This window comes from Pyxicephalus adspersus, chromosome 3 (genome assembly GCF_032062135.1).
Source record: "Pyxicephalus adspersus chromosome 3, UCB_Pads_2.0, whole genome shotgun sequence".
Classification (NCBI taxonomy): Eukaryota; Metazoa; Chordata; class Amphibia; order Anura; family Pyxicephalidae; genus Pyxicephalus; species Pyxicephalus adspersus.
In genome coordinates this window covers 45,554,749-45,566,197 of record NC_092860.1, presented here as the reverse complement: position 1 = coordinate 45,566,197, position 11,449 = coordinate 45,554,749, and the positions used below count along the sequence as shown (strand labels likewise).

At 36.0% G+C, this 11,449-nt stretch overlaps 1 protein-coding gene across 5 annotated transcripts in view; it reads right to left on the bottom strand.

Moving 5' to 3' along the window:
- LOC140326106 (prostaglandin reductase 1-like) overlaps positions 1-10,704 on the bottom strand; it is a 22,881-nt gene extending 12,177 nt beyond the window's left edge. For 2 of the 5 annotated variants that reach the window (XM_072404420.1, XM_072404424.1), the window contains exons 1-3: positions 10,583-10,704; positions 4,785-4,899; positions 25-70 (exon numbers count right to left, since the gene is read on the bottom strand). In XM_072404420.1, coding sequence (XP_072260521.1) covers positions 25-70; positions 4,785-4,890 — 152 coding nt within the window. In that variant the 5' untranslated portion in view covers positions 4,891-4,899; positions 10,583-10,704. Of the gene's footprint in view, positions 1-24; positions 71-4,784; positions 4,900-5,388; positions 5,410-5,477; positions 5,634-10,582 lie in introns of those variants that run through there. The other 3 variants (XM_072404421.1, XM_072404422.1, XM_072404423.1) reach the window with 3 other exon arrangements.
- Positions 10,705-11,449: the final 745 nt, after the last annotated feature.

Here is an 11,449-nt window from a genome sequence, read left to right as displayed (position 1 = left end):
TACTACTAAATTTTCTAAAATTACCTCATGTATGGATCTACACTCCAAAATTCTGATTCCAGTAAAAGCTCTAAAAGAATAGTAAAATATAATTATTTCTTTAGTTACAGATAAAAAAACAGGTAATGTCCAATGACAAATACCAAAGTATTATACAGATTGTAGAAGATACCAGCCCACAGGTTTCATATTGTGTTGGGTAACATACAGGAAGATACCAAGATATGGGCAAAATGTTTAAATCATGGATAAATATTATTAATTATTTGTCGATAAAAAAATGTTAGGTTTTGTATTTTTGATTATTTTGGTTATTTGGTTAATTTGGTTATTTTTATAAAATAAACAAATTAATCTGTCTGATATACTAAAATAATTGAGAATTTTTACTCAATTACAATATATAGTCAAATAAAATGATCTAAATATAAACCAAGATACCTACTTTTACCTTAAAAGGAAACCCAGAAAACTACAGTGATGAATATACAATTGATGTGAATAAATGCATCCATGATGTGCTAGTTTTTAACATTTTAAAGTTGAAAAAAGTGGATTAAAACCAGGAAGTTTAGTCACCACAAGTTCAAATTATCTTTCAATACTCACAGAGTAGAGTGTCTTGGTAATTGTCCTAAAATAGTTCCTGGTATGCCAGGTATCTAACACTCCAGCATATTACAAATCATAATGAAGTGTTTATAGAAGTGTAAAAAAATATGGAGACAAAATAAAAGACAGAGACTGGCAGAGACTCTCACCATGTGACCCAAAGCCAACACATGGAAATGTATTATTCATTGTAGGCCTATAATTCTTAAGTTTAACTCACTATGTTCAATATTTAATACATTTAATAATAAACTTTAAATAACAATACATAAAAATCTGTAAAAAAATAAAATTAGTTAAACATGTAATATTATTGTACAGTAGCTTGTATAACATAATTATATATATATATATATATATATATATATATATATATATATATATATATATTTTATATATAAATATTTCCTTGTTTTGGACTCAATACAGCCATTTCGTATTGAATCCAATTCCTAAACAATTCCTTTGTGGGAGCAAAAGACTCAGCCAGAGGCCAATATTTTTTAATCCTCATGGATTTCTTCAAAATCATTTGCTAGCAAATGTTTTCATTTCTGGACCAGAATCTTTCCAGCTTCACTGATGGAAGTGCATCCTCTCCAGTCTTTGAGATATTTAATAAATTAGGCCCTTTGTCTCACATCTTGTCAACCCCTTATCATCAGTCTTGCTATAAAATGTGTCTGTGATTATCTTAAAGTCGTTAGATTTGTACAAATGGGACTTTTTTCGAATTGCAACTGATTTCCAAGAATTTTTTACTATGTCTAATTCGTTTTTTTTTTGCATTGTTATATCTATTTGACCTTATATAAATAAGTGTTCTAGTGTTTAAGTTTACCTAAATTTTATCTTTCTTTGTTCCTTTCAAATAAACCCATCAATACCCATCAATATTTCCATCATATATAACCCATCATATAAACTGTCACAAATCATATCTTTGACATAACACTGAAACTCCACTAGTGTTTATATGAATTTCTCAAGCAACACACCAGAATAAACACAGAACACCTGAAGGCAATTTTAAATGATTTAACTATAGGGCAGCACCTGGTATTATCCACCCACCTTACGTTTTTCTTGTCTAGCCAAAAGCTCCTTGGAAGATGGCAGCAAAGACAACAAAAAATCAACAAATTCACAACTCCAAATTTTCTTCTTGACAGCAGAAGAATGGCAACTCACAAACAATTAGCAGTATTTGAAATTGTGGTACCTCTTGTAATCTAGCCAATAAAATCATAATGAAGTTAATAACGACAAATCACCCGTCTAACCCTTCCCAGAATTCACCACTGACAAGGGAGCTGAAGTAGCACTGCAAAGTTTTCATGAAACTACCGGTAGAGTAAAAGGACCTTCCTACTTCACTGCTTTCTTGACTGCCAAGGATATTACTAGGAGATTTTTGCAAATGGATAATCTGCAGTAGGTAAACATGATGAAGAAGTAATTGCCCTAGTAACAAGTTGTTTCCTAGCTGGCCTAAAGGAGGATCGAAGGGTTACTGACCGTGGGCATTTCTTCCTCAGAATAGTCACACTGTCTGGAAAATGAGAGGCAAACAGTTATGGGGCTTCCAACAAAAGATACTTATCAATCCAGCTACTCTTCATAACCTTTGGGAACTAGCCACATTACATTTCTATCTGCACAAAAGGCCTATTGGAACCTGTCACTGCTGGTGGTCCAAGAAGAAAAACTGGCTGTATAAACACAAGGTGCTGTTACCCCTTTTTCTGTACATGCACAACAGGCCCAGTGGAAGAAGCCACGGACAGTGGTCCCAGAAGAAGACATTTTGGATGTTAAAGAAAGCTAGTATAATTATGTCATAGATAAGTATCCTCTGTGTAGGATGATCTGAGTATGACTTGGGGGAAGGACAACTTCGGAACAAGTTCTAGAGTAAAGTGGGAAACAGTGGGGAGACACTGAAACTGGAGCCAATAGGTTCCTCAACTAGACACCACTGGCACCAGGCTTCCCCATCATATAGTCTAGCTGTTTCAATGATGCGATGCAGAGGGGACTTCCTGATGAAAGCTGTTGGTGCTTCTTCAATCTAACATTAAATAATAGTCTGGGATCCATATGCAGGGACTAGGGAAGGGACAAAAGATAGGAGACAGAGAAGAAGCAACATGACAATAATGCTGCCATAATCCCATGGTGAGAGCACTGCATTTTGTCTCAGCTTAGCCTTTCTTCTTATCAGCTTTTGCCAGCATTTACTGTAAAATCGGTTTCCTTATTAATAATATCTGCTATAAAGTTCAAGTTAAATTGTTATTTTCCCCTTTATATGTAATTTATAATTTTTTAACATTCTATTTAAAAAAATAACCCATTGTCATTATCAGTTATTGATGTCAGTAAGATTGTGCTTGTATGTTAACTTTTTTTATTTTTTTTTAACAGGAAGCAAAAGGTACGATAGGAAGGTTCAGAGCTCACAGCTTAGTGTCTTACTCACTATTAGTGTTGATGTTCGAATTCGGGTTGTCCCTATATTCGACCCGAATGTGGCTGTTCGAATTCGGGTAGACCCGACCCGAATTTTGCTGCATTCGACAGCAAAAATTCGGGAGGAAAAAAAAAATTTATTTTAAACTTGTTCTTTTTTATTTTTCACAGGTTATCCGACAATGACATTATGAATCATAATGTCATTGTGGGATTCCTGGACCGTTGGAACTTTATCTGGGAGTCTCCTTATTAAAGGGGGCTTCCAGATTCCAAAGTCCTGCTAAAAATGTTTATGAAAGCCCCCATTATTTTTAATGGAAGCTTTCATAAAAGCTTAAAAACGCTTGAAAAAGCCTCCATTGAGTTCAGTGGAAGCGTTTTCCCGCGTTTATCAAGCGTTTTAAATTTTTAAGTTAAATTACACAAACACACACATTAATAAAATAATTTTAAATTAAGCCTTGTCCTATTTTTTACCTATATTTTAACCCTTTTAGGGAATGAGTAAGGGGATTTATGTACCCCTGTATTCATTCCCCAGGGTGGGGCGGTGGAGATCTGGGAGTCTCCTTATTAAAGGGGGCTTCCAGATTCCAAAGTCCTGCTAAAATTGTTTATGAAAGCCCCCATTATTTTTAATGGAAGCTTTCATAAAAGCTTAAAAACGCTTGAAAAAGCCTCCATTGAGTTCAATGGAAGCGTTTTCCTGCGTTTATCCAGCGCTTTAATTTTTTAAATGTTGCAAGCAACGTTTAAGATAACGCTTAAAAACGTGCCTGAAGGAAACGTCCTGGTGTAGATTAGCCCATGGGAATGCAGTCCGTGTAGACTAAAGCTGCATACACACGTCGAATAATTATCGTTAGAAACGACCGATGAACAACCGATTGGCCAAAAAAAGTGACCAAGGACGCCGACGAACGAGGATTGTCGTTGGAAATGAACGACTGCCACGGTGGATCTGATTGGCCGACGATCTTTCACTATCTATCGTGTGTACAGTATCGTGTCGTTCAGTGATTGTGCATGTTTCTGTGGTACACTTTCTCCTTTACATGTCCCTCCCTGCATCGTCTAAACGATTGTATCTAGCGTGTGGACACTGTTGCTGGATTATATATGAACAATCATATTGTTACAGCATGTACAGAATTGTGCACAGTATGATTGTTCAAGTATAATCGTGCATAATCGTTGATCGGTCGTAATCGTTCATTTTCTAACAATAATTATTGGAAGTGTGTACCTAGCTTTAGCCTAATATTGATGTGACAGGTGCTCGTTAATCTTCATGTGAAGTACAGGGGTATGTAACAGTGTTATGTATCTTTTTATATTGTATCTTTTTATGTATCCTTTTATAATGTATCTTTTTACATCTGTTTGGAGGCTGTAGAAGCTCTACACAGTGCTGAAACAAACCCAAATTTTTCTCCCATTGACTTTAATGGTGTTCGAATTCGATGTTCGACCACCCGAATTTTTTTGCTATATTCGAGCCAATAGCTGCCGAATCGAATAGTGAGCTATTCGACCAACACTACTCACTATATGCATAATCCATTTTCTGTGATCCTAGGCTATTCTAGAAAGAAGAAAGGATGATATAAAAATTCCTGCAAGTGCAATTTAGGTTAAACTGTAATTGATTAGGTTTGCTTTAGGACTTGTTTTTAACAAGACGGTTCATCACTTACCTCCATCCTTAAGTGGTGGCAACTCATTTTCAATCAATTTAAAGTCTGCCAGTTTCGGAGCACCCTCAAAATGTCTTACCATAGTCCAGGATTTTGACAAAACCATCTTTACTCACTGTATTAAAATATAAAGAAGAAAAGGATTTTTAGTTATACTGATAAATGTATGACGAATATGATAAAACTGTGGGAACAAAGTTTACTACACTGTAGTTACAATGTTACAACATTCCAATCATTCCAATAGTACATAAATTGTTGTAGCACTGTTAGCTATACTTTTTGTACTGCCTATGATTGTCAATTAAAATATTACATTTTAATTACCAATATATTTATATATTTCAAGCTAAAATATATGTCAATTACAATCTAAAATGTTTACACAGGCCAAAACTACTTTTAATGGCAAATAACATAGTAACATAGTTGTTATGCTGCTAAGCAGTTTTATTGAATGTACAAGTAGGCTGGCAATGTGATTACCAGTTACAGATTAACCGAAAAAGCTTGGAAATTAATTGATTGGACATTGAAGCCTCATGTCATATATTTACCATCTATTACTAACTTCCATTCAAAATTCTAGAAAGTACATATTTACCCATTTTTGGCCACACATTGCAGACTTTTCAAACATTTGGGTTAAACACATTATTCAATGTATCTGTAAAGCTTTCTATGTGGGCAAACCTGAGAGACCTCTTCACAGTTCTACAGATCAGTGTTGCCAAAACATAAATTTTCCAATCATTTCATTGACTTTAAAGGTTACGAACAATTTGTGGGTTGGGTTTTCTCTCAGTCTTCAATGATGGAATTCTACTAAGTTCTTGTTCCCAGTGCTACCTATAAGAGGGAAAATCTGGTAAAGAATTTTTGGGGAAGAGACCGTAAAGATATGACATAAACTGAGTGGGGAAATTTTCTTGGAACTAAGATCCTCAGATGAGGTATAGTCAAAAGAAATTTTTGGAAAGAAATTTTCTGTTTAGAAAAAAAGGCTACAAATGTTGACAAAAGATAATCTAGGACAAAAGAAAAACTAGGATTTCATAAGAGGTACACAAATCGTGGGAGTATACCAATTTTCAAGTAATAAATCTAGAAAACATGAAAAGTTATTTAAAAAAAAAAAAAAAAAGATTAGATTATTTTGAGTAAATACCGTCATGAGATAAATTCTAGGGTTTTACAAATCAGGACATAATAAAAAAAAACATCTGGTCCTTAGCAGGTTCTAAAAGTATTTACCATAAGGTGTAAAGTAACACATAACAGATTCTACCATGTTGTTTTTTGTTTACAAAAACTAAGCACACCCAACAATTCAATAACTTGTAGAACCACAGGCAATAACCAACATAAAGCAATACTTCCAAGTAAGCATTTTCTGTATGATTTTATCAGTCTTTCACATTGTTGTGGAGAACTCTTCTGTGCAACATTGCTTCACTTCATTGAGGTTTGTAGGTGTTATTTTGTGCATCGTTCTCTTAAGGTTCCACCACAGCATTTTGATTGGGTTGAGGTTTGGACTTCGCCTGGGCCTTTGCAACACCATGATTTATTTCTAGCTATTCCAGATTTTCTGGTGTGTTTGGGATCATTGTTTTGTTACTTTACCTGATTTCGGCTATGCTTTACTTGTAGCTCAGATGGTCTCACATCTGACCCTAGAATATCTTGGTATACAGTGGAAATCATGGTGGAGTCCATGGAGTCTGTGGTGGACAGTTGCCTAGGTCCTGTGGCTACAAGACAAGCCCAAATCATCACCCCTCCACAACTATGCTTGTCAGATGTACTGTGATTTAATCAGATGCAAGTTTGCAAAGCTAAGCTGTACGGCCATGTTCCTTTTAGAGGCTTTCTCCTAGTTACTCTTCAAAATAGGCCACACTTGTTCAGATATTTCTAATTGTACTGTCATTAACTTTTACATTCACTTTGCTTACTGACCCTTTTTTGTTTTTTCATTGGACTTTGTATGGTCCAACCTTGAGGGGAATGTACTGGGACATCCACTCCTGAGAAGATTGTCAAATATCCTAAATGTTCTTACTGTAGAATGATCAACTTTAGATTATTTGGGAATGGCCAGTTAACCATTTCCAGATCTATAGACAGCAAAAATTGCTTCTCCAAGGTTAATATAGCAATTGCAAGGGGGGGGGGGGTGAGAGACTGCAAAGAAGGAAGAGAGAGGCTATTGAAGGCACTAAGTTTGACTGATAAAATAATGAACCTTATTTTTCATTTATCCATATATAATAATATCTAGAACCTAATCAGTTTGTGTAAAATTACAATACATATAATATAGTTAAAACAGCTGAATACGGTCAACTCAAACACTATTATCTTATACACACAGTTTTGTTAGATATTTTCCAGGTTATACAACGAGTCTCAATCCCGATGCGTTTTGCCGACATTGGCTTCATCAGGGGATATCAGAGATGGTTAGACCCAAACTATTATGTTCAACAGAGGCAATGTACATAACAGTAATGATTTTCTATGTACATAGAATTATACGAATAACTTGGATCCCAATTTGGGCCTTTTTATAGCACAGGGGGATAAAGTACACTGTCCCCTAGCTGATCTGTGACCCAAGGATTTCCCTGAGTGGGCAATACCAGTCTACAGCACACATGAAGTCCCACTCCATCACATTGAACCCAAGTATCCCTTTCCATCAGCCATTTTACTTTTTTCAGGCAAATTTTTTCAGGAAGCAGAATTTGAAAGATCCAAACCAGCGACAGTTGTGATTTATGCATATTGCACCAGTGCTAAAATAATGGAAATGTCCAGACAAGATTTCTTTACTCTGTATTTCTTCACCAGGTACAAAGTTTAATAGTTACAAACCTTGGAACTAAATGTTCAACTTCACTAGACAGGGTGTTCCCCTTATAGGTGGTTCCCAACAGTCCTTTTAAGTACACCTCAAACTGTAACTCAGAAAGAGAAGTGGCATTCCCAGGCGATTACAGGTGAAACACTGTACGCCCATAGGCAGGTAACACCTCAATTCTTTACATATAACTGGACTAAAGAGAAACTCCAAAAAAAACAAGCCTCCTAAAAAGCTGACATTTTTAAAGCAATAACAGCATGATTTTTTTCGTTTAAAGAAAAGGCTTAAACAATTTACAGGTAGTCCCCAGGTTTCATATGAGATAGGGACTGTAGGTTTGTTCTTAGGTTGAATTTGTATGTATGTCGGAACAGGTACATTATTTTAATATGGGCAGTGAGGTGTCAGTTACTGTGTAAAATCCTCACTGTAAGTTAATCAGAAACAAAGCAAAAAAAAAAATCTTTATGGAGCCTAGACAATTATTAACTTCTGGAGCAAGCTGTGCTTTGCTTTGCAAAAAACTGCAGTTTGTCTTGGTCATTAAAGAGTTACAAGAGGCTGCAGAAGAGCTCAGTCCTTAAGATCACCCACAACCTCAGCTGTGTTTTGCAAAAGATTTCTTCTGCAAATCATGCAAACTGCCCCCTTCAAGTCTCCGTTCTGCACACAAGCGAGCAGGGAAGCCCCCTTCATATCTAGAAGGCATCCGTATGTCAGATGTCCTTAACCCGGGGACTACCTGTATAAAAAAGTTACAATAACTGTTGTAAGCACCCCCAGCCAGTGTTAAGCTAAGATCAAATTGGTGGTTTTTACCATCAGTACCACTGTGGTTCACCAAGGTTAGCTAGTCCTCAGCAGCTTCACAGCTGTTATCATTAAAATAGTGGAACATTTGATTGTGGTGCATTTGTTGAGATGCTTCATGCAGCTTCTCAAAGTGCCTATTTAGAATTAGGAATTCTTCAGCAAATCCTTCCCATCCTTCCCTTCCCGTCAAATTATCTTGGTTGGCAAAGGCCCATGCAAATCTAGCCTTATGGTTTACCCATGCAACTGTCACTTTTGTTGGAGAGGTTGCACCCTATACCATTAGCAGATTGCAATATTAAAGAAGTGTTTCTCCACCTTTTTAACATAGGTTTTTATAACAACCTCTTGAAATAACTTTCAGGTCTTAGGGAACCCCTTTTAAAACTACTAAATCCACAGCTCACAGAACATTAGTGTGGTGGTCAGTGGGAAAATTGCCTCCCACATTACAAACACATCACTGCTCTAGAACGATCCTTCAAATCAGTGGTCCCCAACCTTTTCCAGCCTGCAGACCACTGTATCTACGGACCCTGTATGGCTCATGACCTGTGTCACTCAAAGGGGGGGAAGAAGCTTCCCCCTGGGTGACACCATAATGCCAATAACCGCCCACCACCCTGATTCGGCGTTCGGTATGGGAGACATGGTGCGTTGCTCTGGCTGGGGGGAGTGGGCACCGGCCCGAGCCGTGGACCACCGCTGGTCTCCGTGCTCTTGAGATTGGGGATCCCTGCTTTAAATCACCTAGTAGTGAAAGATTGTTTTATAGTCCATGCAGTTTAGTGCTAAAATAGCTGCAGTTAAAAATCAACACAAGCTAGAAAAGTACGAAATATTTACATGACATGTGGGTATTTGTATAATGCTAATTAAACAACAAAACAAGAACTTCCAGTAATCTGAAACCTAACTGAAAATAGATAAAGAAACTGACCTGACAAGCGCAGAATAAACTGGTTATTTACATGATTTAAACACACTTTTTGTCCTGGTTATATTTGAATGCAGACATATTCTGCATGTAAAATCTACCAATGATCCCATCTAAATTGTGCCCTTTTGGTCTGTTAATTATACCATGGAACTTTTTGCTATGTTTGTTCAATAAATGCAAATAATTACTGCCAGAAACTTGCAAATGCAATATATCCAAGAACTAACAGGCTGCAACAGAGTAGTTTATGTTCTTGGGTTTAGATATACTTTCATGAAGTTCTCTGAATTACTCTACAGGGGATTTGTCTATATGTGATGCAGTGCCTGATTTGAATTTTATTAGGCAAGCCAATTAATAAATGTCACTACCTTTCCAATATGAAAAAAACATTGATTTATCCTATATAAATCTACGTGTTGCAAAAGAATCAATATTGACATTAAAACTCGATCTCTCTGCGAATTCGGCCATTCTCGCTTACCGAAATTGTAAGCGAGAACGGCTGGTGTAAATTCACCAAACAAGTTCCAAACATCGAATTAAAAAAAAAAAAGATTATGATCCCCACCACTAGAGGTTAAATGGGGACAAGTTTCCCCATTTAAAACCTCCTCATTCCATTGAGAGTTCATCTGCAGTTCCACTGCAATCCCCGGGCACTAGAGGTTAATTTTTAAAATGCAGTATGGCTTATTCTCATAAATCAGGTCAACTAGTAATACCAAGCCAATCGTGCAGTGTGATGTTTGTAGATGAGCACTCTATAGATGTTACAATAAATTTAGCACAGATGTTGAAAATACATTTTTAATGTCCTAGCTACCTGTACAACCTGATATAAAATAATCCTACACATTACCAGGATGAGGGGACAGGTTAATTGTTAAACATATTTCCAAAACATTTTCTAGGTTTTAATTTTAAAAAAGCACCTGTAAGATAAAACCTGCTGATTGTTCATGTCACTCAAAGCCTGCACAACTACATGTCTATGTGAATTGATAAAACTTTATAAAAAGAGTAAACACACATTCACATTAGTAATGTCATACACAAAGAAAAAAAAATAATAAGTTGCTAAAGGATTGTACAATTGCACATTGCCAATAAATAATGTAAAATTAAGATGTTAGTGGAAATTTAGGCTTTATAATGTAAAAGTAAAATATTTACCTGACAGTCAAATTTCTTTTTGCAGGTAAGATGTATTCCGTGCTCTTCGGCATGAGACTTTGCTTCTGCGTGTTCAAACTTATACACTAGTATACAGCCATCACTCAACTGTCTCCCCTCCCCTTCTACATCTCTGTTCTCTGGTATGAGCAAAACAAAGTGACAAAAATGTGGAATGGAGGAACAGAAAGGGGAGGTAAAAGAAATCCATCCAAAAACAAACAAACAAAAAGTGTAATAAACTTTTTATTATCATTATTATTATTATTATTATTAATAATAATAATAATAATAATACTATTTTTATTTTATCTTGTATTTATATATATATAACAGTGAAGTGATTTACAGTATCCATGGTTACATCACTAACTGTCCCTTTAATGGTTGACAATCTAATGTGATTTCTAAGTTTTTAGTTTACAAATGCTCTAGGTCAGGGGTCAGCAACCTTTACTATCAAAAGAGCCACTTTGCCTCCTCTTCCACTAAAGAAAAATAGTCTGGAGCCGCAAAACATAACACAGTTTATAAACTTTTAAAAGTTTTAATATTTTTTTAATTTTACCTGTTACAACAAGTGTGCATGTGTAGGCCTACTTTGAAATAAATTAAACACTGAACTATGCCCCTAGAAGCCTCCAGCTTCTAATGTATCATCCTGTTACATTAGAAACTGGAGGCTTCTAATGTAACAGGGTAGATTTTTTTGATGGGCAGAGTTCTTTATGTTCTGACGATGCCTTAGCGATGAAATTTTAAGGGGTGTTAGCCACAGGTGTTCCTCATTTGCAGCTTTAATTTTGTTCACCTGTACCCCCCAATCTTGAGTAATTGGGGTTCAGGTGCTAGAAGCCTCCAGCAATG